Here is a 27801-nt window from a genome sequence, read left to right on the forward strand (position 1 = left end):
TCCTAGCTTTAGTTGTCCCTCTTCCAAAAGAGTGCGTATGAAGTGATAGCTCACCTCAATGTGCTTTGTCCTTGAATGAAAGGCTGAGTTCTTCGCAAGATGGATAGTGCTTTGGCTATCACTGTACAAGACACAATTGTCTTGTTTAAATCCAAGCTCTTCTAAGAATTTGTGAAGCCACAAAATTTCTTTGCTTGCCTCTGTCATTGCTACATACTCTGCTTCCGTGGTAGAAAGTGAAACCACTTTCTGCAGCTTTGAAGCCCAGCTTACTGCTGTGCCTCCAACCGTGAACACATAGCCAGTAGTGCTCCTTCGAGTATCTTTGTCACCTGCCATATCTGCATCAGCATACCCTTCTAGAAAAATATCAGTTCCTCCAAAATACAAAGCATTTGTTGTTGTCCCTTTTAGATACCTAAGTATCCACTTCACAGCTTGCCAATGCTCTTTACCTGGGTTGTCCATGAACCTACTCACAACTCCCACTGCATGTGCAATGTCTGGCCTTGTCCAGACCATAGCATACATTAGAGAACCTGCCGCTGCAGCATATGGAACTTTAGACATATAAGCTATCTCCTCTTGTGTCTTTGGACACATATCCTTCGTTAGTTTAAAATGACCAGCCAAAGGTGTAGAAACTGGTTTTGCATTTTGCATTGCAAACCTTTCTAGTAGCTTCTTGATGTAATCTTCTTGAGATAGCTTTATTGTCTTCTTCGTCCTGTCCCTTGATATTTTCATACCAAGTATCCTCTTTGCAGCACCTAAATCTTTCATTGAAAAAGATTTGGACAGCTCCTTTTTTAGGTCTTTGATGTCCTGCATGTTAGCACTTGCAATCAACATGTCATCAACATACAACATTAGGATGATGAATTTCCCATCTCCCAAATTCTCCGTGTAGACGCAGTGATCTGAGTTGCATCTTGTGAATCCATGATCCAACATCCATCGATCAAACTTCAAGTACCATTGTCTTGATGCTTGCTTTAAACCATACAAGCTCTTCTTTGATCTGCAAACCATTTTCTCCTTACCTTTTACTTCATACCCCTTTGGTTGAAGCATGTAGATTTCCTCCTCTAAGTCACCGTGAGGGAATGCTGTATTTACATCCATTTTCTCGAGATTTAGATCATGAGCAGCCACAAGGCTTAAGACAAGCCTAATTGAGTTCATTTTTACAACAGGAGAAAATATTTCATTGAAGTCAATACCTTTCTTTTGAGAAAAACCTTTTACCACAAGCCTAGACTTGTACCTTTTCTTCCCACCTTCTTCTTCCTTTAGCTTGTACACCCATTTGTTTTGAAGTGCCCGCTTACCTTTAAGAAACTCAACCAACTCCCATGTTTGGTTGCGATGTAGTGAGTCCATCTCCACTTGCATGCTCTTCGTCCATTCTTCTTTGGATTCATGTTGCATAGCTGCTTCATATGATTCCGGCTCTCCAGAATCTGAGATCAAGAGATGGTTGAAGGAAGGAACAAACCTTTCTGGAGGTCCACTTGCTCTTGTAGATCTTCGGGGAATAGGTTGAGGCTCCTCATTTGGTTGACGTTGTTGCACATTGTCACCGTTTGCAGTCCTTGAGTCTTCACCGTCCTCAAGCTCCATGTACTCATCACCTGTTTCTTTTGTTTGTTTTCTTTCCAAGTAATCTTTGTACATATTTTGTTCGTTAAAAATTACATCCCTACTCCTTAAGATTTTACCATCTTCAGGATTCCATAGGCGATACCCAAAGTCTCCTTCTCCATAGCCAATGAAGAAACACTTTTTGGACTTTGCATCTAACTTTGATCTTAAGCTTCTATCTATGTGCATGAAAGCCTCACACCCAAACACTTTGAGAAATGCATAATTCACCGGTTTACCTGTCCATGCCTCTTCTGGAACTCCCCCATCCAATGCCGTTGAGGGTGACCGATTGATTAAGTACACAGACGTACTTACAGCTTCCGCCCAAAGCTCAAGCGGTAGGCCTGTATGTAGCCGCATGCTTCGTGCTCGTTCCATGATTGTCTTGTTCATCCTTTCCGAAATCCCATTTTGTTGAGGTGTCCTTGGGGTTGTCCTTTGCCTCCGAATGCCATTGCTAGCACAAAAGCTTTCAAAAGCTTGGCTGCAATATTCGCCTCCATTGTCGGATCTGAGGCATTTAACCTTGGTACCTGTTTCATTCTCCATAAAGGCTTTCCACCTTTGAAATATGGAAAATACATCGGATTTATTCTTCATGACATAAACCCATGTTTTTCTAGTCGCATCGTCTATGAATGTTATATAGTACAATGAGCCACCAAGTGATGGTGTACTTGCAGGACCCCAAACATCAGAATGAACCAACTCAAGTTTTTTATTTTTTCTTTCATTTCTAGAATTTTGAAATTTTACCCTCTTTTGTTTACCATAAACACAATCTTCATAGAACTCTAAGTCCACTTCTTTCAAACCTGGTAGAAGCTTCTTTGTTTGAAGGATTTGCATTCCTTTGGCACTCATATGCCCAAGTCGGTAGTGCCACACCGCACTGTCAACTTCTGTAGTTGCTGCACAAGCTGAAGGTTGCGTGCTAATAGTACACAAGTAAAGTGTACCGACTTTTTCACCCTTGGCAACCACCAAAGATCCCTTTGAGATCTTCCACCGGTTGTTTCCGAATGCAATGTTGTGACCTTCATCGTCCAATTGTCCTGCAGAGATCAAATTTTTGCGAAGAGAAGGAACATGCCTAACATCTTTAAGCTTCCATTCATTTCTGTTAGCAGTTTTGACAGAAACTGTACCTTTGCCGACAATCTCACAAGCTTCATCATCTCCCAAGTATACATACCCAAAATTACCTTTGGTGTAGTCTTGGAAATGTTGCTTGTGTGGTGTCGCATGGAATGAAGCCCCAGAATCTACTATCCAGGAATTAGACACATTGTCTAATGAGAGAATTAGAGCATCTTGCTCTACTTTACCTGCCACATTGGCCTCCGATGTTGGCTTGTTGTCTTGAGACTCTGTCTCCTTCTTCTTCTTGGACTAGCAATCCTTCTTGACGTGGCCCTTCTTGCCGCAGTTCCAACATTCAAGAACTGACTTTGTGCGTGACTTGCTCCGCCTTGAGCGATCACGATCCTTTTGGTTTTTGAACCTCTCCTTAAGCCTTCCTCTTGTTTCCACTGATAGTGCAGCACTTGATGATTCTCCTGTGCTTCTCCTTCGCATTTCCTCGCTTAGGAGAACACCCACAACATCATCAAACTTAAGAGTATTTGTGCCAGAGATAGAATTACTTACAGCCATCACAAGGCTGTCCCAACTATCCGGTAGAGATGATAGTATAAGGAGAGCTCGCACTTCGTCATCGAAATTGATTTTCACTGATCGAAGTTGACTTATGTTTGTGTTAAAGTCATTTAGGTGTTCTGCAACTGAACCATTCTCTGCCATCTTTAGATTGAACAAGCGCTTCATAAGAAATACCTTATTGGATGCCGATGGTTTCTCGTAGAAGTCGTCAAGTGACTTCATCAAGTCCTCCGTGGTCTTCATCTCCGAAACATTGAAGGCCATCGTTGACGCCAAGCTTAACCGGATTGTTCCCAGTGCCTTTCAATCAAGGACAATCCATGCTTCATCTGCCATTGTTGCGGGCTTCTTCGCAAGACCACCTAATGGCAAATAGAGGTCCTTCTGGTAGAGATAGTCTTCAATCTGCATCTTCCAATGTTGGTAGTTTTTGCCGTTGAACTTCTCAATCTTGAGCTTCCCTTCCTCCGCCATAACTCCCACTCAATTCAAGGAATCCTTTCCTTGAGATAATTTAGCTACGAACAAACCTTGCTCTGATACCAGTTGTTAGGAAATAAGACGTAGCTAAATAGATAATTGAGTAGATTACTTAATGGAGAGAGACAGATTTATATACACGAGATTATAGAGTAGAGAGAGAGAGAGAGAGAGAGAGAGAGAGAGAGAGAGAGAGAGAGAGAGTACACATGATATACGTGGTTCACCCAATGTGGGCTACGTCCACGGGAAAGCAGCCACTCAATGGCTTTAGTACTTCAAAACAAGAAGTAGTTTACAAATGGATTATACCCTTAATGGAGCTCCCGCCTTGCTTCACTCTCACCACCTCACACTCACCTTGTTGCATCAACTTCACACTATGAAATGTGTGTAGAAATGGCCTCCTTTTATAGGCCAAAAGGGCTGCCCTCTCTTATGAGAGACAGCCATGTGTAGCCGCCCTTGTGCGAATAAGTCCAAATCGGACCCTCCAATCCGCCCATGTGTGGCCGCCCTTGAGAAGACAAGTCCGCTTTTGAATTCGGCCATCGGCCATTGACTTCCGACCACTGGCCAACCGACCGGTTGTTTTCCGACCCCTTTCCGGCCGCCGTCCGTCCATAATATTCCAGCCGCCGTCCGCCCATAATATTCCCCCGAGGCCTTTAAAGTTGCCCCTGATTTTTGTCCGTGAAAATTTTGGTTTCCGGTGAGTGATTTTCCTTCACGCACGATGGCTTCTCCTCATAATGGGGGCCTTACAAATGTGCGCTTTTACCACAGAAAATTACAAGGGTAAATCAGGCTTCATACTTAACAAACATGACCCTTGTAATATTTGCACTCTAACCATCATCTATTTGCGTGTACAGATATGGCTAGTACGATAGAGTCATCCACATCTACCTTGGGTGAGAGGTACCCTCGTTACTTTTCACAAATGTTTCACACGGTCTTTCCGGTGCTTGCCCGTGAATGGGATTTGGTAGGTACGCTAGCATGTGAGAGGAATTTTGAGGAGTTAGAATGGCTGATACGTCTCTTGACCACGATCGATCCATACTTAGTAGAGAGTGTATCTCCCATTGCACAAGTCTATCCTTTTGACCAAGATGACTATAGGCGTCTAGTGATCTTCTTAGTAGACATTGGTGCCTCTGATGATGAAGAAGATTTACATGATTATACGGATGGCACATATGGTCTCACGGATGATGACTTTGTTTTTCTCGACGACGAGGATAGGGGTTTAGCCTTAGGGTTTCCCCTTGATCTCTACAATATCCTATTCCCTTGACTCTCTAGGGGGAGTGCAAATAATTAGGCTAGGGTTCCTTATGTTTTTCAATTGTGTTCAATAAGTGTTGGTACCTTTTCCCACTGATGTGCCTCCTAGAGGTATTCTTTGTGTTTCCTAGTGTGTACATGAAGGTGTTGCTGTTGTTAGGATTTGGACCTTCATGAAATCTTTCTCTCGTTCACACTTCAAATCAAGCACGACCATCAACACAAACATGTGTTTCTTGTCCATTAGCATTGCCCCTTATCTTTTTGCATCCATGTTTGTCTGTTGTAATTGTGATTGGTAGCATAATATTCAACGCATTTGCTTAGTATCAAACATTAAATTCAATGTAATTTTTGTCATAATCACTTGTCTAGGTTTAAAAATCAAGCAGTCCAACTAAGCTAATTTGACCAAGCTAGGTGTTAAAGATCTTCTCTTAATACCATGGGGAATGCCTTCTTAATAATCAATGGTTACTTATGCTCTTAATCCGATTTAGGAAGCATTGTGTGAAATGTACTAGGGCTTTCTAGTGGGCTTAGTCCCTATTGACCTTTAACTTAAGTATTATAAAGGGAGTTTACTAATGTGATGAGCCTGGGAAAGGTAACATTGTTATATGACCCCCCAAAGTTACAAAATTAAAATGCTGGAAACGAACAAACCAACAAAAAAATCAAAGTGCCACAATGTAAAATCTTAAGCTGGAAGAGAAACCTCAGCTTGATTTGGTACTCCACTCACATGTATCGCCTATGATACTAGAGCCCTAGAGGTTCCCACTATGAGCGTTTTTCCTTGAAAAGCAAAAAACCCAAGGCATACAAAATAAACACGCACATCAAAATTGAATCACTGTGAAAAGACTTTGGGGGGTCAAAGAAAAGTAAATAAGTCAGGAGATGATTTCATGAGAATTCCTTTTATCATAGCTTAACTACCTATAGTCAGCCCTCGGACATGAAATACTTGGCCTCGTGATTAAACAACTTAATTGATCAGAGAAAATTGAGAAGCTTGCCCATGGTATTAACAGTCGATCTTTAGTGCCTTTCGATCGTTAAATTAACACCCCAAACTTGTTTAATTTTTTATCTTTACAACTGTTTATATGTTTGATTATATTGCAATTTAATGTTTATTGCTGACAAATGGTTTAAAATTCTGTTACCAATCAAATTGTCTGCTTACAGCTGCATATGTTTTTTAATTGTATATGAAAATGCAATTACTGTGCCAATGTTGTTTGATTTTGTAGTGACTGAAGAAGGCTATGGACATTCATCGCAAATGCTCTTCCACCTCGACGAACGAGCTTCAACTCAATAGCTTCCGAGGACGGAATCTACATCAGGAGGGATGGCATGTTAACCCTCACGCACAATCCTATCACCTAAGACGGACGTCGTATTATTTATTTGGTAGAGTCAGGTACCGGGTTTGTCGGTCCAATAAGAAAAGGGTAAGAGTGATCGCCGATGAGAGACGCACTCTAATTGGAACATTCAAGGGATTAGTTGGTTAAGCATGGGCGCTCAAGTGTGAATGAGGCGAGCTCATATAAAAGTCAACTAAACCTAAAATTCACTCATTCTCTCATTTGTGCAATTGAAGAGTGCTCTTGCTCCATCTCCATCTTCTTCTTCTTCATCTCCTTGTGTGTGTGTGTATGAGAGAGAGAGAGAGAGAGAGAGAGAGAGAGAGAGAGATCAAGCATTGCGACGACGGCACGGCGACGACGAAGCGGTTGATCGCAGCGCAGCGAAGCGACGACTCCTTCTTCTTCGCGATGAGGAATCCTCCACGACAACAAGCGTAGAGCGGTGAGTGACGCACCATCACCATCTTTGAGCTTACTAGTTTAAGCTAATTGCGTGCTTGGAACCATTTGTGGCTCGCACACAGTGTATCGGCAAGTTCTTTGCATTGACACGTGCGACAGAAACGCAGAGTAGCGGACCGTGAAACAAAATTTTGCGTATAAAAATTTTGGCCACCAACAAGAAGACAACATGGGACCTAATTCAAGCCACTGTGCCAACACGCCTTGAACCCAAGATTCAATGGCAAGAATCCCATCTCAACTTGCTGTAACCAATCCACCACCGGGGTTGATGTGTCCCATTATTGGAATAAAACCACTTTATTAAAGAGGTCAGACGAGTCCCAGCACAGGACCGGTTTTCTATTGGGAGTTTTACCCAAACTACTCTTCCACTCACACCTGCTTGTCTGTTTTTGGTTTTTTCAATGTTATACAAGACGTCTGCCACGTTCAACATTTCAAATTGTAATATGAGGCGTGTCATTCGCTGACAGCTCCCTTCACACGAGAACAACGATGGCGAGCGTTCGTCTCTCTCTCTCTCTCTCTCTCACACACACACACACACGCACGCACGCACGCCCAACGACCTAAAGCGGAATGTTGTCTGTTTACAGCTGCGTGGTTACACCACTGTGTATACGCGGGGTGCTGTGGAAACCAGAGGTTGGCTGAGGCAACTGAGATTTGCTCGTTTCAACGGTTTCAGATCTCCTTCAAGGTCAAGTAAGGCGTTGAAGGTCAGTATTCCGATCTTTTTCTGCTTTGGGAAGTCTTCTACCTGATCGAAAATGAAATGCAAAGTACCCTTTACCAATCTGTTACTTGGGCATTTGGCTTAGTCGTCACATCTGCAAAGCTGAAGAATGGGGTATGGGTGCATTTGGATCCTTTTACTCCAGTTGAAAACTTTCAATCTGCCTAGCTACATTGTATTATATAATTATGAATAAGTGGAAATGAGTTGAGTTCAATATTCGATTTAGACAGGAGCATTTTTGCCTTTGTAGTGCATTGGGTGGATGGAATGAGCATTGTAAATTGAAGGGCTCTTTTTAGAAAATGTCTTTGCAAATTTGCAATTGTTTGGATTAAGTGAGTTTTGGTTGGAAACTATGCTTCATTTTCTACAAATGGAGGAGGTGAAGGTATTGCTTAGACTATTACAACCATTACAACTAAAGTTGATTAGCAAAACAATTGTATAGAGAAAAGATACATTTTGACAAGAGAAGCTACAATACTCCTACAGAAGGGTCATCTCCTGGGTTTCCCGTCTACATCTAGTAAGTGAGGGCTTCTTTGTGGTTGTGCCCAGCCTTGTGAGGCTTTTCTAGAGTCTAGGCATCGTGGGGGATTTACTAGCTTTTGTCAAGTGTGCCCACTACTTGGCCTTTTCAGAGGGCGCCTCTTTTATGAGCACTTGACCCTTGATATTCCCTTTTTAATGGGTCGTGGGGTATATATTTGGGTCGGGCAGCTTGTGAGGATCTCTATATAGGGGATGGGGGTCGTCCCATGAATCTCTCTTGTTTTCAAAGATCGTCCCGTACATGAAAAGCATCAAGCCCAAAAGTATCTATTCCCAAAAGCTACCGCCCAAAGTTGCCAGCACAATTGACAGAAGTCCGTACAGCCTGCCATGTCATCAGCCAACGCAAAAAGGGGGCGTCCATACATTTGCCACATCATCAAATTTTCTATTTAAGTCACTTTTTGTGTGTGTGTGTGTGTGTGACATGTGTGTGTGACATGTGTGTGTTTTTTTCTTAAGCCCCATTAGTTGGGGTCACCATAAGTTGTTGGGGGTTAGGATTTTAATTCTAGCCCTTCTTCAATACTTAGGCCACTCGGCAAGGATCCGTAAGTTGGTAAGAACTTCATCTTCGTGCTTCCGCTAGGCCCCTCGGCCAAAATCTACAGGTTGGTTGGGGCTAGGCTTAGGGAGCCCTAACCCGTTGGGTCTTTAGTGGCTTGACACGTCAGCAATTTGTGACAATGCCTACGTTAGGGGCGAGTGCACACACACATATATATAGAAGCAAGGAGGCCTCGGCCTACGCTCAGGGATTCTGAAAACGGAATCAGGTTCGGTTTGTGGAGCTTCACGCTCCAAGTACAGACGGAAACGGAATTGAGAGCTCGTCTATCATAATTTTTCGCACGTGAAGGAATTGACCATCAAGTCTGAGACTTAGAATGGAGCGGTTAGTTTGGTCTTGTGCTTGTAAAAAGATTCTCCCTAATAAAGATTCTCTTTTAAGGGGGGGACCAGAAGATCTGTCAAACGGGAGCGCACACGAATAATCAACAAGCTGAAAATAAATAGACTTTCAACCAAAAGAGACGAGGGAGAAGATTGACACAATATTTGGATACCAGAAGATGGGCTGGTCTCCCCCCCTTAAAGAGATTTTTTAATAGGGAGAATCTTTTACAAGCACAAGAACCGGAGTAACCCCTCCGCTCTAAATCTTAGACTCGATGGTCATTTCCTTCCTGTGCGAGAACTTTCGAGAGACGAGCTCTCAATTCCGTTTTCGTCTGTACTAGGAGTGTAAAGCGCCACAGATCGGTCTTGATTCCGTTTTTGGAATCCTTGAGCGGAGGCCGAGGCCTCCTTGTTCCTTTAGGTCACTCCAAGTGAGGAAAAACGAACTCCATGCTCTGTCTGTTAGAGTTTTGGCATCTCAAGTGAAATGTTCAATGTGATCCCATTATTTAGTTTGGCTTTTAGGTATTTATTTTACTCATTTGTCAAAGTTTGGGTAGGGCAATTTACTAGGGTTGCTATATAAGCAACCCTCAGCCCCCATTGTATTCACATCAGTTATTCATTGCCAAGGTTGGTTGGTTCAGGAGACTCTCTCTCTCTCTCTCTCTCTCTCTCTCGTGCTTTCTCCCCTTGGTCTCGACTCTCCACGCTTCCGCATCGTCGACTTTGACATGGTATCAGAGCCTTGGTGGAGCAAGGCGTAGTATCCAGAGAAGAACCATGAAGATAGTCCGGCGGCGCCATCAACTTCCCCTCTACCGCTTGCGTTTTGAAATGCAGGCCCCTGTGGACGCTTCCTTCTTCCGTGTTACACCCTCCTAGGCGAGCATCTTCTCCTGCGACAGCGTTTTAAAATGTTGCCCCCTTGTTGCTTGTGGAAAGCGGTGCCCCCCAGTGCATGCCAGTGATTTGCTGGCATTTTAAAACGCTAGCCTCTGCGCTAACGCCCACGACGGCATCGACAACCCCTCTGTTGCGAGCGGTTTAAAACGCCTAGCAGGCTCATCTCTGTTGGCCTCTTCGACAACATTTCAAAACACGGTTCGCCGGCAACCAATCCCCCCACTAGGCTTTTGCTTTATTTGTGCTAAAGGTGCCTACCGACAGCGTTTTAAAACGCTGCCAGTGGTTAGCCATTAAAGGCATGGACTTCAAAGAGGCCGTGCCGAGCCGTGCGGAGCAACTTGGAGACGAGGAGATTGGATCTCAAGAGAGGAGCGTCAAAGTACTCTTTGAGGAGCAATTTGGGAGAAGTACAGCTTGGAGCCCATTTCATGTGGAGCTCTCTCCGAGAGTGTGTGGAATAGCTTGGAGATTGTGCGGCCGCCCTATGGAGTGCGAGAAGGACTAGCAAATTCCAGATCTTGCATCTTCAATATGGCCCCCCCTTGCTCGAGTGCCCGCAACATCGACCAAAACCAACAAATGGCTATGGGTAGCAGATCAACCGCCATCCAGTTAGCGGCCTATGCATTGACAGAGTTCTCAAGGAAACCGGCAAATTGTTTGGCTCGAGATTGTGCAATGTGAAGCCAAAAGCAAATCGATGAGTTCGTCAGAGGACAGAGGCAAAGACAAGCTTGGCAAGGGTGACAGTATGAGTACTCAGTTAGCTGCCTCGGTGTCACGTGCACATCTAACCGTATGTGCATGTGTACAAGCTGTTCTTGCTTCTAGGGTTTAGGAAGCCTAGGAAGTGTTCTGGCACCTTTGTAAGCCTGTGCACAGGCTGTGCATGTCGAGGCACTTAGAGTAGCTGCATGCCCTTTGATTGCACAACCCAGGATCATTAGCATTATGATATAGTACCTAGCATGAGCATTTTCCACCGCATGGTTCCAACTTCGACCTTGCTTGTGAAACACCTCTTATAAGTCATTTAATTAAAAGTGACTTTTGGAATTCTTGTTTGTAAGTTTGTTGGGAAGTTTGCCCTACCCAACATCTATTTCCTATAAATGAAGACCTAGCACTAGCAGAAGAAGGCAGAAGAAGCAGGGACATAGAAAGGGCATGCACCCGTATCAGACAGGCAAGCACCCTCAGGCTCCCCAATGTTTTCTCAAGACAACCTACAGCGTTTTCAGCCACAAGCACCAGCGTTTCAGTTTGCAGCCCTTAGCCTGGCGAGAACCCGCTCCCACCGGGTTGCAGATCCTCGCCGTGTTCCCATCTACATCGAGATGAGCCTAGCGTTTCCAGATTTCAGCAGAGCAGCCTGGCGTTTTTCAAATTCAGCACTGACCAGCCAGCGTTTTGCAATTTCAGCCAAATAAGCCAGCGTTTTTGCATTTCAGCCCTAGCACGACTCGGCGGTTGTAGATCAGCCCCCAGTGCCGCCATAGTAGTAGATCCCCAGCAGACTACCTAGCGTTTTCAGCTTTCAGCCTTGACGCCGTCGTCATCGACACCATCGTCGTCGTCGACATCGTCATCGCAAATCCCGGACTTGACGATGACACCTTCGTCGTCATCGTCGCAGTTTCCATCGTCGTCGTCGACATAGTCGTCATTAGTACCACAACATCTAGAAGCATTGTACTAGACTTTGTGCAATCTAAAGCAAATACCTCTCTAGCAATACAGAGGGGGGTCCTTGGAGGGGGGTTTGGGACCCCATCTAGTGTCGTCTCTTCTCTCTCTCTCTCTCTCTCTCTCTCTCTCTCTCTCGCACTCTTTGCACACTCACTCACAGTTTGCATTCCACTCTCGTGTTTTGGTCATTGCACATTCTCTCATTAAGTCAAGGAAGGCTCTCCCTTCCGTCAGTAAAAGGAACCTTGAGCACCCACTAATAACTCATCCTGAGCCATTCACCATCGTTCACTTCCGCTGCACATTACACTCGGTACCCAAGAGGTCTAACAACAATTGTTTTAAATGTGGCATGACGGTACCCACGAGGTCCAACAACAATTGTTTTAAGTGTGACATGATGCTTTGTTTGGCTCGAGAGTTTGAAGCCAAAGGCAAAAGCAAGAACTCACAGATAGACAAAGCCAAAGGTAAGCTGGACAGAGATTATGGTAATAAATATTTGACAGAGGAGATCGGCATGGCACACGTGGTGGCGACCATAGTGGCCACGACACGAGATTTCTAGTCAGAGGGTAGTTGCCGCCACTAGCTTCAGCCAGAGAGAGGCTTGTGAGTGGCAGATGGGCAAATAGTGCTCCATATAATTAATTTCAACCCTTGTGTTGGCGTTCAAGTTATTGGTGTTTGAACCCGTAGGTCGGAGTTCAAGGCGCATGCATCTGGCAGGGAACCAATCAGACGTATCTAAAACACTATGGATGAGTGTACCAATCCATTGTTTTTGGTCAGATTATAAACAGGATGTGTTCCAAAGTTCATTGTTTGGAAAGTATTTTGGACGTGATGTGTTCACAATTCACGAATGGGGATTCTTGGACATAGTGTACTGTGTGGTCTACAATTCAATTTTCTAAAAGGCAACTGATGCTCAAGGTGGCTTTCTTCTAAGGTACAAAGTTGAGCGTAGCAAATCTGAGGTATATCCAACAAGGAGCTGTTGCTCGGGTGTCCATGGTAGCTTCTTCATCGACTTGGTCTCACTATTGATGTCCACTAGGAGCTGCAGAGAGGGTGTTTAAGAGTTTTGGCATCTCAAGCGAACTGCCCAATGTGATCCCATTATTTAGTTTGGCTTTAGGTATTTATTTTACTTATTTGTCAAAGTCTGGTTAGGGCAATTTACTGGGGTTGCTATATAAGCAACCCCTCAACCCCCATTGTATTCACATCAATTATTTATTGCCAAGGTTGGTTGGTTCAGGAGACTCTCTCTCTCTCTCTCTCTCTCTCTCTCTCTCTCTCTCTCTCTCTCTCTCTCTCTCTCTCTCTCTCTCTCTCTCTCGTAACTGAAACCCTAGCCTAGCCTGCAAGCCTTCCCCTGGGGCGAGGGGCAGCCCTATGGGGGGGGGCGTCTGTATCCCTCAGCCCTGTCCCACCACCGCCAGCAAAACTGAGAACTGTCCCGTCACCACCGCCACAGCCCAGCAGAACACGAGCTGTAGAGCCCCCGTTTTTTTGTTTCTGCGAGCTACACTCGTTTTCAATGTTTCAGCGAGCTGCAGAGCCCTCATTTCGGCGAGTGGCAGAGCCTTCAAGATTCATACTATTTTCCTCGTTCTCTGCTCATTTCCTTTAAGCTACCGTTTTCATCATTCTCTGCTCATCTCCTTTAAGCTTGAGCTTGGTTCCCATAGTCGGGCCTGCTCACACAATAGAGTCGAGAAAAACACCATCAACCAAGTTTGAGCTTGGTTCCCATAGTCGGGCCTTCTCACACAACAGAGTCGAGAAGCTCCGAAGATCCAATGGCCTCCTTCAATACACCAATGGCCAGCACACACAAGAGTTTCCTTGCGGTGGCAAGTTGCAACTGCTCCTAAGAAGGATCCCACCACTCGTCAAGAAGCAACGATTACTGCTCTTGAAGCTCAGATTCAGGAACTTATTGGAGAGAATGAGATACTCAAAGAACGCTTGCTTAAGTTAGAGGAGACGAAGATAGAGAGCCAAGCCCTACTCGCAAAAGCCCAAGGTGTTGAAGCGTCTCTTACTGAAACTGCCAAAGCAGTGAAGGAAACCCATGAAGCGACACACGAGAAGATCAACACCAAGATACAAGTAGGTTTACAAGAATGCAAACTACAAGAATCCCTTGGCCTTAAGGTCAGGATGAGAGGACTTCACGCACCTTGGTGCACAAGCGAGGACACTCTCGAAGAGGCAATCGCCAAACTCAATGACATTCTTCAACCTGTCAACATTGAGCCTGAAACCATTTCTTGGATCAATGACACACACAAGCATGTGCCACCCGAGCATTGTATTCTCACCTTCAAGGACAAAGAAGAACGGAAAAAGCTACTACGCCAATCTTGTCTCCTCAAGGGAACAATGTTTCGGATCACCGAAGAATTAACCACAAACCAACTCAAAGCCAAAGCAAGTGAGCTCAAGAAGGTACATGAAGCCCGCAAACAAGGTAAATGGGCAGTTTACCGAGGTGGTAAAGCCATCATCCAAGATTTTCGAAACCCTAAATTAGCTCTCTCCACAGTTGACCCTCCCTAGGTTTTTTGTTTTCCCCATTTCCCTTTCTTTTTAACCTCCCAATGGACCCTCAATCCTTTATTGATATGTATCTTCATCGTCATCTTCTGCTTAGTCGGAACCATTGTAATGTTTGTTTTTGGTCCATGGGTCATATCTGATCTCTGTGGACGATAATACAATTCATCTATCTATCTATCTACCGATCTCGCGCTTTCTCCCCTTGGTATCTACGCTTCCGCATCATCGACTTTGACATGTCTTCCGACGACAAGAACTAGAGTAACCCCCCTGTTCTAAGTCTCAGATTCGATGGTCAATTCCTTCCCGTGCGGGAAATTCCGAGAGATGAGCTCTCAATTCCGTTTTCTTTTGTACTTGGAGCGTGAAGCTCCACAGATTGTTCCTGAATCCGTCTTCTGAATCCTTGATGTAGGCCAAGGCCTCCTTGCTCATATATATATATATATATAATTCTTGGAACATCAAAACCAACGTGAACAAAGCTAAGATGCAAAATGGGAGGGAGGTAGGGAGAGCCAAAACAAATAAAAAAGGCACTGAAAGACCAACGAATTAGAGAAGCCCATGAAGCAAGCGCTGCCACTGACAAAGGACATTTCAACTATGGAAGCATGCATGATGGGAGGCTCGTTGGTACCAATAAACAAGGAAGACCCAAAGAGGCGCTAAAGAATGAACAAGCATATCAGACTACCGAGCCTGAATTGTTATTTTATACTGATTAAGGATTGTGACAGCTGAAGTGTGTGATGGTAGGTCCAGTGACCACCAAAAAGAAACAAAAACACAAACTAGAACAGAAAAAATCAGAAATTGAGGTACCACGCACCACCCACGCGTGCACTTAGAGGCCCGAGGTTGCTTGCAAACACAAAGTGGCACGTATTGCAAAAAGGGAGTGTAACCCACAAGCGCTGTCTCAAAGTGGTGACGTGGCTGCTCGAAACCCTAATTCTGTTGAAACCCTAACCCTAAAATCAAAAACCCTAATTTTGTTGAAACCCTAACCCTAATCCTAGCCCTAACCCTGATTTGTTGATGTGGCAAGCTGACACGTGGCTTGCTTACGGACACTAGCGTGATTTACGGAAAGCTGGGCAGATTTTGGCTTTTGCTTTTACTCAACGCAAGAGATGAGAGAGAGAGAAGCTTTTGCTTTTATTTTATAAAAGCATAGAAGAATGAGAGAGAAAAAGCTTCTGCTTTATTTTAAAAGCTTTTGATTGGACAACTTTTTGGAACTTGCTTTATTTTATAAGCAAGAGAGAGAAAGAGCCTTTGCTTTATTTATGGGCTTTTGATTTTCAGCTTTTGGGGCTCTGCTTTTGGCATCCCTTGTAACTTTAAATATGTGAGCAGGCCTCTCACAACTCAGAGCATCTGGACGCAGAGTCTGAGTGTGAGCGCCTGCCTGCACTCTTGTACTTTGAACTCAGATTAATACAAAAAGAAATACCGAAAGGGGCGCCAGTCTTTGGGGCCAATATCTCTAGGCACAGAACTCCGCCGGGCCAGTGTCGAAAAATAGCAAACTGTGAACTGTGAACTATGAACTGTGAACTGTTTTGAAGTGGTTATTTGGTGCTGTTGTGGTAGATTCTTGACTTGGAGTGTCCCAAGTCTGTTACAAGCGCGCGCGCGCACACACACACCCCCGCATACTCACACCAGTGTGCACACATATCTAACTCTCGAGGCCAGGTGGGTGCACTACAGCTTGGTTGGCGACTAGCTCCATGGGCTGCAACAGAGGGGCAGTGGGCAGGAGCTCTCCCATGGCAGATGGCAGTGGGAGCATCCTTGGGCGATCGTAGGTGGAAGGCAGTGGTGTCAACCTCTCTCTCTCTCTCTCTCTCTCTCTCTCTCTCTCTCTCTCTGAGCCCACCCATACTAGAGGTACGTTGCTCGACCGAGCCACTGAGCTAGGCAGATCCTGACGCCCATGACCTTGGGGGGTCTCCCACCACCGACAAAAGCTGCAACAGAAGATACAGATCACTCTAGCTCGACATGCAAGACGCCCAACCAGAGTAGTGACCATGGATGAGGTTGATGAGATTCGACAGTGACCGATGAGAGATTTCATCTGAACCCACCAACCCCAACCTTGAACACCCCCCCCCTTCCCCCCCCTTCCCCCTCCTATATCTCGTCTCAATCCCGAATCAACTTCAGATTTATTTCCTTTCTCCTTAGTGCCTTAGTGTTTTTAGTTTTAGTTTTAGTGTTGGTTCTTTGTAATGTCCGTACTTAGACATGATATCAGATTCACCAATTGTAACTTTTTGGTCTCATAGGTCATTTTGGCCTTTTGAAGACGTTAATATAACATTTCATTTCATTTCATCTCTCTCTCTCTCTCTCCCCCTTGCATGTATGATTAGGTGGGAAGTAAAGTGATTAAGGTTATGCTAATCCTAGTACCAACTTTTTGTGGGAAAGAATACTTGACGTTCATTTTTAAAGGTGCATCATATAGGTCAGTAATCATGGTGCTCGAGTTAAGTTAGTATGAATGTGCAATAGTGGGCAATAGAGTGTGTATGATAGATCGAGAGCAATTTCATTTATCACACGTGTGCCACTTATAGAATTTGAAGTACAATGAGTGATCACATTTTAAGCAATGCAAGAAAAGTGTGTTTCTTTTTTACCTTCACCTTTGGACTTTAACCTGGACCCTTTTATTTGGGCTATCAAGCTATCACAAAAACCTTAAGTAAGCCAATGTTTTAGAGATCTATGATGAGAATATCTGTCCTTTGACCTGGACCCTTTTATTTGGGCTATTAATTTATCACAAAAACCTTAAGTAAGCTAATGTTTTAGAGATCTATGATGATAGTATCCGTGTAAAGGACTTTATGGATGTGTATATTATTTGAGATTTTGAATAGATTTGAATGCCACGGCCCACATGGACACACGATTTTGTTTTCATGTGTCAAAATTTTTGCAAATGTGAGATGTAATCTTTTTGAGTATGATAATCAGATTTTATGTTCCAGATATTGACAAGAAGTACAAAAAAAGGGATTTGCAGGTCCGAGCTTCTTCAAGATGCCCCTTTTGTCATTGCAATTGGTGCTTGCGTACTCAGTTCCTTGGTGCTACAAAAGAAAGAAGAGGACCAGTCATTAAGTGCTTCTTTTGGGGAGGATGATGTCCGCAATGGTGCCATAACAATAATCAGTTTCATTCCTCTCTTTAATTGGCTGGTATGCCTTAGCCTATTCATGCCTTTATGTTAGAGAAAAACACGCTCTCTAAGTTGTTTGCTTGTTATGTACAAGAAATATGAGAAGGATTTTTAAAAAAACTAGCTGATTAAAAAAAAGAACTTGACCATGTTTTCACCTTTCAAAGGTGATGGTGGCTTCTTCCCGAATTCAAATAGACATATGTTTTAGTCATGGAAATTTCCCTATGAGAGAGGCTAATTTAATCTTTGACCTTTTAGGATCATGTTTCAACGCGTTGTGGTAGGAGGGAACGCCATCCCTTGTAGGAAACATAGAAACGCGTTTCCCCAAATTCGGGAGGGGTTTCCTGCATCTCAGATGCACGAATGCCCAAATCGTACAAATACGGCATACGCTATCTCCATACTATATGACCTTATGATACAACATATTGTTTGATATCAAATGGTTCTTGAGAGTTATGGAAAAAAATACAAAGTACGAATCTAAACCGTAGAATATGAAGTGTATAACACTATATTTTAAACTGTACCATACTTTCCTGTACGAGCGAATGATGACAACCTTGAACTTTTACTCATCTTTGGGGAAATGCAAAAAAAGTCTTTTATCCTAGAGGGGACCAGTTGATATTGTGTCGGAGTTGGGACCAATTTGATATTGTGTTAAATATTTCTCATTTAGTAGCCTGTATGGCCTTTCACCTACTTATCTTTTCATTTTTGTCTACTGCTCTAGATAACGTTAGGCTTCATTATGGCTGAGCATGCCGTGCATGTCTAGAGCCCGAACAACTTTGGCCCTAAACCTTTGTGGTAATGCATGCTTGTGGCATGAGAAAGATCGAGTAAACAAAAAGACTCGATTTTATTAATTTAGAAATGGCTGAAGCTGATACAAGGGGTATTGATTCGTCCTTGTCATGTGCAATGGAATTGGAATGGTGACAAGATCTAGACTTTACCCTTCCACGAATCTTTACTTCTTTCCTTCCTTGAATGTGTGCTACTTAGCACGAATGATGGTTCCTTTTAGAGAGAGAGAGAGAGAGAGAGAGAGAGAGAGAGAGAGAGAGAGAGAGAGAGAGAGATGAGATGAGATGAAATGAAATGTAATATACCCTCTCAAGGCCCCCCCACACCGTTGCCGATGTGGTATTTGCTTTTGATTGCGTAAATGGAATGTACACACATGCAATTCCTTAATGTAGACTCTATTGACTCGATTGGGGAATGTTGCCGTGCTAATTCTTCAAAATGTCACGTGACACATCCAACCCTGTGTGTCCGTGGACAAGCTACAACATGATCAGGGTTCAGTCAATCCAGTCAGTCCAGATTTAGAAGTGATCTGGCACTTTTTGTGAGTCTATTCGTAGACCCTGCATGCTCAGTCACTTAGTGTAGATGCATATCCTCTGGTTGCACACAGCATGATCATAAGCATTCCCATCAGATTCCATCGGGGGAATTTTCTAGTGCATTTAGCCTATTTTACCTATTTTTGGTATTTTTCACTTATTAATTTAAGTGACTTTCCAACAAAAGTAGGTAGGGCAATTTTGCTAAGTTTGTATATAAGCAAACCAAAGTTAGCAACTAAATGGCAGAAGAGGTAGCAGGAGCTCCACCGCTCAACAGGCACCTTCTCAGCAAGAACCCTCAAGACCCCATCAGCCCTAGCGTTTTGCTCATCATCAGCCCCCATCCTGCCCTGGCGTTTTCAGCAATTCTAGATCGCAGAAGCTCCCCTTGCATCTAGCGTTTCTACTCCCAAGCATCATCGCTAGCATTCCATTCCCTAGCGTTTTGGAAGGACCAACATATCTAGCGTTTTGGGTTGCAACTACCAGCGTTTTTCGGCCCTAAACGACAGCAAATTCAGCAGCGTTTAGGGTTCCAGCATCAGAGAACCGACATAGAGTCAGAATTCAGCAGATAGAAGATTAGCAGATTTCAGCCCATAGCGTTTTTGGACAGCAGTAGAAAGATTGCAGATTTGAGCCCTTAGGTCGACTTCGTCATCACCCTCGTCATCGTCGACATAGCCTAGACTTGCATCAGTCTCATGCATACCATTTGTACTAGATTGTGCAATCAATAGTAGACCACTCTCGCCGACGAGAGTGGGGCCTTCGGAGGAGGGTTTTACAACGTCTCTGTCGTATCTCTCTTCTCTCTCTCTCTCAGTCTCATACACTTGCACGCAGTGTCCATTCACTTTGTTTGTGATCATAGCATTCTCTCATTAAGAACAGAAGGCTCTCCCTTCCATAAGAACAAAAGAAACCTTGAGCACAGTTCGGAGCACTCATCTTGAGCAAAGCGCAAACATTTATTCCGCTGCACCTTACACAAAATGAAGCACTTCTGGGGCTGATTTGATGCACCTTTAGATCGGTCACGATGAGGGTTTGCTGATGGCCACCAAGGGGTAGATCTGGGGCTGATTTGCGCTCCCGAGTGATAGGAATGAAGGGCTAAAGATTGGCTGCAAAAACACAACAGTTTTGATGCGCTAAGCAGGGCTGAAAACGCAGGTGATGATGGAGTAGATGATGAACAGCGATGGGAGTACTTGATGTGGTGAGGGAATGGCTGAGAAGAGGCTCGATGGGTTACCGAAAGGTGTGGGCTCCAGCACGGAGTTTGCGTTAGCTTCGAGAGGCTTTTCCGGCGAGGAAACAAGCCAAAACTCCTAAAGCTAGATGTGGGTGCGATTGGGAAGCAAAAATGCCAAGGCTTCAAGTTGCAAAAACGCTGGGCATATCAGTTCTCGCGTTCCCAATCGATGAAAAAATGCTATGCTGAGGGCTTCTTTTATATCAACTTTTTAGGTGCCAAGTCGGAAAAATGTGCAAATGTGTGCACATGTGAGTTTAAGCGATAACTCATTGATTTGTGAACCATTTCATGAAGGAACTAGACCGACATGTTCCTCTAGCCTAGACCTACGTGCACGTCATGTCAGATGCCCACCAAAGTGTAATAAAATCTATCAAAACACGTGTACAAACCATTTATGCAAGAGGGTTTCAAAATTGGAAAACCTAATCTAATGGATTCGTCCGGACATGCAAGTCCTACAAGCAGGCTCATAAAATTCCCGGTACTAATCCTGCTAGGATTTTAAACACCCCTATCTAGAGATATGTACATAATTGGCTCTGGAAGTCGATGAAGCATGTCCATGTGGCACGCAGAGCCATGTGCACGTGACATCCTTTCAATTTTACATCTATCACGAATTCTTGGCCCTTCCTATTTTTCAACTCTTAGCCCGATAGTCCACTATGACATTGTTTTGGGCGTGCCAAGGCATACCTAATAGAATATCACACCCTTCTAGAGGCATGATGTTGAAACTTTTAAGTCCTCATGCGCTATGTAACCTTGACAATGTAGCCTCAACTTGCAAATGATAGGCGTTATGGCGATGTTATGCATGTCGCTAACGTTGCATCCATCTGTGGCCCCATGTCTTCAAGCTTGATTCCCAAATCTCATGCGTAAGCTTGTGAACATGGAGTTGGATGAGTCTAAGCCTGCATCTGAACACTTGAGCGCTTTTACAGGTATCTTGAGTCAGCTGCAAGACTTTGGTTTGCAGCCGTTTGATGACAAGCTAAAGGCTATTTTCTTATTGATGACTTTGCCTGACAATTGGGAAGCTTTAATAGTTTCTTTGAGCAACAATGCTGCTTTGACATTTGATAGTGTACGTGGTTCTATTCTCAATGAAGAGATTAGAAGAAAGAACAGTGGTGAAAGCAGTAGGTCAACATATATGTTAGAGGTAGGTCTGAACAGAAGAATATTGCAAACAATAGAGGCAAGAACAAGAGTAAGACCAGGGAAAAGCGTGTGAACATTAACACACGACCCAAAAAACTCTGCGTCGACCTCTCTCTCTCTCTCTCTCTCTCTCTCTCACGCTCGAGATCTTTGAACTGCATCACCTACACCAAGAAGGAACTTCGCCTCCTTCAATTCTCTCGTGTGTGGTGCTAGATTTCCAACTTGGGGTGTCCAAGTTTGTTACACAAATCCCCCTGGGAGTGATGCAGTGAACGAGAACTGGCACATAGAGTATAGGGAAGTGCCAATTGCCATGCCCTGAGGACATGATCAATCCAATTCCAAAGCTTTGCGGAAGAACTTCTCACGAAACAATGCCTTTGTGAAAAGATCTGCGAAGTTGTCGCGTGTTGGCACATAAGCGAAGCTTATCTCTCCTGCTGAGAGTCTCTCCCTGACATAGTGGTAATGCACCTCAATGTGCTTTGTGTGAGCATGAAAAACTGGGTTCCTCGCAATTGCCAATGCGCTTTGACTGTCAGAGTAGATGATGTTGGTAGTGTCCTGTCTAACACCCAAATCAGCCATAAGGCGTCTGAGCCATACACACTCAACCGTAGCTGTGAAGACTGCCCTGTACTCAGCCTCACAATTGGAAGTGGCCACAGTAGGTTGCTTCTTTCTCAACCATGATATGCATGAAATGTCGAGCATGAAACAGAAACCACTTGTGGACACTCGCTTGTCAAAATAACCAGCCCACTGTGAGTCCAAAAAAGCATGTAAATCTGGCGGCAATGATCCCCCCTTGCGATAAAACAACCCAAGATGTAAAGTGCCACTCAAGTAGCAAAAGATCCGATTGACAACCTGCCAATGCTTAGACCCTGGGCTATGCATAAATCTGCTGACTTGTGAGACTGCAAACTGAATATCTGGCCTTGTGTTGCATATCATATAAGGCATCCAACAACAGTTTGGTAAAGAGTGACATCGGCAGGATCACCAACATCATGAAGACTCAATTTCAAACCTGTTTCCGTGGGAGTGGCAATAGGTTTGCAATCTTCAAGTCCAAATTTACATAGCAATGTCTCTATGTAACTTGTCTAACACAAGGCAATACCACCATCACACTGCTTGAACTGTATGCCCAAGTAATGATGCAACAGTCTCAAATCTTTTATCTTGAAGTAGCATTCAAATCAGCCTTGAATTCAGCAATATGTGCCTCATTCGGACCAGTGATCAACAAATCATCCACATATAGGACATTGATGAGAAGTACATCGCCCTCACGCTTTGCATACAATGTGCTTTCTGTTGGATTGTCACGAAAGCCTTGTTTAACCAAATGAGTGTTAGTTTTCTCATACCAAGCATGAGGAGATTGCTTTAACCCATACAAAGCTTTCTTACATTTGTACACTTCATCTTCCTGCCCTTTAATGACAAAACCATAAGGCTGTGTTACATAAACTTCCTCAAATATGTTACCATTCAAGAAAGCAATAACATTATTTGATTGATGTACATCCCATCCAAAATGAGCTGCCAGTCGTACGACAAGTGGGAGCAAAAGTCTCTTCATAAATTACGCCTTTTTGCTGTGCATAGCCTTTTGCAACAAGTCGAGCCTTATAGCGATCAATCTCACCATCCGGCTTACGTTTCAACTTGTAAACCCACTTCGTACCAATGGCCTTTTTGCCAGGAGGCAAATCACATAAAGTCCATGTGTCATTTTCTATAAGTTCATCATATTCTAATTGCATGGCAGGCATCCAATTTCCTGAATTCTTTGCTTCATCAAAAGACAGAGGTTCCTCAACATCACATAAGCTGAAAACAGCCAACCCAATGAGCCGATTCATTGGCCACAACACCAGTGGATGACCACTAGACCAGAGATGGCGAGTGGTAGCAAGGCCATCGGTGGCCTAATGCCCTAGTAGTGTACCATCCATTCCAGCATACCCAGTCCAACTCATTCTCTCAAAGATATTTGTTCGTGTATATTGTCGATGACTTAGGGGCCTCAACACTTCCTTCATTAAAGTAGATGATTAAAAATATAGGTATGTAGGAGGTGCAAAATCCTTCACTCAGCACAGCTGTGGATAAGGAATCGTGCTGGTTGTTTCAGTTTCAGTCTAAAATCTATGGTGTAAACATCTATTATTAAGGAAGATTTCTTGAAGTCTTTATGGCGCATTAGAAACTGAGAAGGCCTTATATTTTTACCTGCCATGATCTGGATAATGCAGTAGGTTGTTTAGTGGTTGGATCAATTTATTCATTGTTGTAAGGCACACGTTGCGTCTATTTGTGTTTGCAGGGCTGGGTGTTTGCGTGGCTAGACACAAATGATCAGCGTTACCTCTTCTATGCCTCCGTTTATCTTGCTCCATATGTCAGGTAAAATGTCATCTGCAACTTGCATCCGATGGTTGTCTTCCATTGTTTCGCAGACTTTTAAGTATGATATAATTTTCTCTAGGACTGGTTTCTCCTTCTCCACGGATGAAAACTGGCTGCTGATTCTAAGCTATTTTGCTTGCATAGCGCATGTCCAGGTATAGTTTGTGTTTACACCCTTTCTTGTGATTGCTGAAAGATTTGAGCACTTTTGCAATACTAAATAGTGATGTGAACAGTTGGAATTGTGATTCTTCATTATTGATGCATGCTGAAACTGTTTATTAATGGTTGCTTGATGAATGGCAAAGCTGGTTTCTGTGGTTAATATTATTGATCAGTTTGTTTGCATCCAGGCTCATGTTTATAAAATTGAATGCCTGGTTTGCTTGTCTTGTGTGATTTCTATTGTATTACTTTAAATTTTGGAAAATTACTGGATTACCCCTAAAATTTATGGAAATTCCCTCAAATTTCAAAAATTTCCAAGATACTTTTGTACCAATTTTGGATTGATTGCCCCAAATTTTGCATAGTTTATTCTTTTTCACCATTGAGATCTATCTTTTAAGTGTCTTAGACAAAATTTTTCATGAATGAGCTCACAAATAGAGAATTTTTTGTCTACACTTAATGAGCCATTTCATCTCGAGAGCCTATGATATCACCTAAAATTATAGTTCTATCATCTTCTACTGATGGAGAAGCAATCTTCATGTGGAGGATTGCAAAAAAAGAAGTCTTTGGAGATGTTTGCGAGACTAACGAAGGGTATTTTGGGAATATTGGAAAAATTTGGGCATTTTGGGAAATTTTGGCATAGCATGAGGGGTCTTTTGGGAATTTTTGAAATTTGAGGGGCATTTTGAAAATTTCCACAAATTTTAAGGGTGTTTTGGTAATTTTCCCTGAAAATGTTTATATTGGCTGTTAGAGGACATTCAGTTTACATGGCCTATTGTTAGTCATAAATGTAGAGGCCACATTTAAATATTTAAATGTGGGACAGTCTCTACCTGTCATTTGGTGCGATGTTGATGTTTTCTTCAAAGCAAGATTCGAAGTTCAAAAGCATTTTCGTCAAAGTCTTGCTTCTGTGCCAAACATCAAGTGGAGTCATTTCTTTGATTAGCTCATATTGGTATGGTTGAACTGCTATTGCAGTTGGAAGTCAACTCACAGAGTGTCGGTATAGAGTCTGGGAAAACTTTTCTTCAAGATGGATTGCGGAATTTAAGACAAAAAGTGAAGCTAGAACTCCCTGGGAAGAAGCAGGCCAGGAATTTTCATGTAAGAGGACTACCAAGGTATGCGTTTCATTAACCTAAGGGCTTTCTTTTCACTAAACAATCTTGATCTCTAGGAGTCGCTTTTGTCTGATCATGAGGACGCAAGTCCACCTGTGGAGGAAGATTTCTCCCAAATTGAGCTGTCAGAGTTCGATAAGAAGCTGTCTAGCATGAGAAAAGGTGGGGAGGCTGTTGAGAGCTCTGAAAAATCAGAGAAAAACAGTCAAAATGCTGAGATCTCTGATGAATGATGCGTTCCCACTAATTTCGAGTCCTCCAGCAGGATTGCTTCAAGTTACAAGGAGAAGCAAAGCATAAGCTGTCTATGTTACAAGGAGTAGCAAAGCGTAAGTTGTCTGTGTAAAAAGAAAATATTGTTCTTGAAGTAGTTTGGATCATCAGAGACCTTAAAATGTATATAGCTTGTTTGGTCAATTCATATTTGTTCCTGCATCTGTGTGCGTCAGAAGATTCCCCCTTGTTTGCCTCATATTCCTGTATAATTGCAAAGGAGGTATCTGAGGAAGACAGGTGTGGTGATTAACCGATTGTTATGAGGCATAATCTTAAATAAGATGAGTTGTAGTGTGGCTAATATGATTGTAGCTCTAGTTTTTTGACGTTAGGGTTTATGTAATGGAGGAAAGTTCTTTTTTAGACAGGGTTGCAGATTTGCAATTTGTGAAACAAGTATTAATTTTGGATGCAGTTAACAGCATCTTTGCCAAAGCTCTGTAATCAGAATTGCGACTCAAAATACACTGGCATTATGGGAATGAGCGTTGCTTTGGTCTCAACGGGAAATTTGAACCGTTTGACTCTGGTTTTAATACTGGTTTCATTGATTGGTGATCTACTTTGGATGCAGTTAACAGCATCTTTGCCAAAGCTCTGTAATCAGAATTGCGACTCAAAATACACTGGCATTATGGGAATGAGCGTTGCTTTGGTCTTAACGGGATATTTGAACCGTTTGACTCTGGTTTTAATACTGGTTTCATTGATTGGTGATCTACTCCCGGGAGGAGTAGTGAGAAATGCTGTTTTGGTATTGTCTGAACCTCGGGACGACGCAGACGGGATGTTTGAGGAGCGTTCCGTTGTATGCTTGAAAACCTCGGAACGACATAGACGGGATGTTTGGGGAGCGCTTTGTTGTATGCTGAAAAACCTCCGAATGACGCATTGGGATGTTTGGGGACCGCGTTTGGTTGTATGCTTGAAACTCCTGCTTCATTTCTAGAATGTGCGCTCTTGGTGCTGGTACATCTCCGGCAGAAATGGGCCCAAACGTCTCCAGTAAGAGTCATCATAACTGTCTGTAGGGAAACAATTGCTGCTATCAGAAGCACTCACATACAAATTGGGCCTTCTAGCTCTTTCCAGAGTCTGCATTGTACGGGTAATGATGTGGCATGCTAATGTGGTGCTGTTGCACTGGCTTTTGATTGGACGCCCCCCCAACATGTTTGTCTTCTGAGCCAAGCTGCTTTTGTTACACCGTATGTAAATAGCACTGCTTTTAGAGTTTCTTTTGGGCCCTAAAGAGCTATATGGTTGTGGCCAGGGTGCAAGTTGTATCCCAGATTATGTTAGTAATCTCACTTGACGATTATACTTACAATTGGTGAATAATAACAAGGAAATACTGCGGAAGGGGTGCCCAACTTGGGGGCCAATGTTTATGAGAAGGTAACTCTGGCACTTTGTGTCTTGCAAGGTGGTTCTTGTCTGTCGTTCAGATCAATCCATACGTCCGTATGGTTCTGCCCTGTCCGACTGTTTTGTCAGTGCCTGTTTGGTCGGTTTTACCTGTTCTGCATGGTCTGTTTGACCGTTGACTGCTCAGCAGCTTTTTGGGGGCAGTTTTGCAGCTTTGCATTGGCTTTTGGGTCCTTGAGAGCATAGGATATTCTCATAGGATGCGTTTGCACAACTGCCAAGCCCTCTACGGCTCCATGGGTGAGGCATGAGGCTTATCTCCTTTGAGGTTTGTGAGAGGCACTTGCAAGTGCATCCAATGTGTTCTCTCTCTCTCTCTCTCTCTCTCTCTCTCTCTCTCTCGGCGAGACATAGGAGACCCTTGTGTAGACTCTCACCATGGAGGACATCAACATCCAGATTTTGATACACATCCACCCATTTTGTATCTGTTCTCTGAGACACCCCCACTTTTTTTATATGTACCTCTGAGGCTCTTGATACCCACCTTTTACAATTCTAGTAGTGTTTTTCTTTAGTTAGTTTCTGTCTTTTTATTCAGACCTTGTATCACATTCACCATGATGTAACTCTTTCATCTCATGAGTCATTCTGGCCTTTAGAAGACACTAATATAGTAGTTCATTTCATTTTTTTCCTCTATCTCTCTCTCTCTCTCAAAATGGTAAAACCTTTCTACCACCCAAGTGTGGTAGATTGGTTATGCCATTTCCCTCTTGAATAACTGGTCTTGAGTTCAACTCCTCGTCGACTAGATCTTTAAGGTCTCTTGGGATAGTTTCCTACGACGTTAAAACTCTCTTCTTCTCGGGTGTGTCGGTTCTTCTCGGGTGTGTCGGTTGATGTGTTGTGTGTGTGCTATCACCCAAGTGTGGTAGATTGGTTATGCCATTTTCCTCTTGAATATCAGGTCTTGAGTTCAACTCCTCGTCCGCTAGATCTGTAAGGTCTCTTGGGATAGTTTCTTATGACGTTAAAACTCTCTTCTTCTCGGGTTTGTGGGTGGTGTGTGTGTGTGTGTGATAATAAAAATATGAAAATGGTATAACCTTCTATCACCCAAGTGTGGTAGATTGGTTATGC

General features: G+C 43.4%; 1 protein-coding gene across 2 annotated transcripts; it reads left to right on the forward strand.

Annotated features, from left to right (window-relative positions):
• The first annotated feature begins 7280 nt into the window (after window positions 1-7280).
• LOC147421045 (zinc finger matrin-type protein) lies at window positions 7281-25926 on the forward strand. 2 transcript variants are annotated; one of them, XM_086504937.1, is made up of 7 exons: window positions 7281-7430; window positions 7523-7645; window positions 17298-17507; window positions 23628-23707; window positions 23790-23865; window positions 24872-25014; window positions 25706-25926. In XM_086504937.1, the coding sequence occupies exons 1-7, from the start codon at window positions 7422-7424 to the stop codon at window positions 25707-25709; spliced, it is 645 nt and encodes a 214-aa protein (XP_086361063.1). In that variant the 5' UTR covers window positions 7281-7421; the 3' UTR covers window positions 25710-25926. The 2 variants fall into 2 exon arrangements, with proteins under 2 accessions (XP_086361063.1, XP_086361062.1); XM_086504936.1 differs by lacking the exon at window positions 25706-25926 and adding an exon at window positions 25071-25591 and having other exon boundaries at window positions 7282-7430; window positions 24872-24997.
• Window positions 25927-27801: the final 1875 nt, after the last annotated feature.

The sequence above is a fragment of the Adiantum capillus-veneris genome, chromosome 28, assembly GCF_014529385.1.
Source record: "Adiantum capillus-veneris isolate H3 chromosome 28, ASM1452938v2, whole genome shotgun sequence".
NCBI lineage: Eukaryota > Viridiplantae > Streptophyta > Polypodiopsida > Polypodiales > Pteridaceae > Adiantum > Adiantum capillus-veneris.

What these genes read in the sequence shown, in the direction of transcription:
- LOC147421045 (XM_086504936.1), top strand. An exon ending in TATCTTGCTCCATATGTCAG is followed by an intron (nt 23,708 to 23,789) that starts GTAAAATGTCAT and finishes AATTTTCTCTAG; the next exon opens with GACTGGTTTCTCCTTCTCCA. An exon ending in AGCAGGCCAGGAATTTTCAT is followed by an intron (nt 24,998 to 25,070) that starts GTAAGAGGACTA and finishes CTTGATCTCTAG; the next exon opens with GAGTCGCTTTTGTCTGATCA.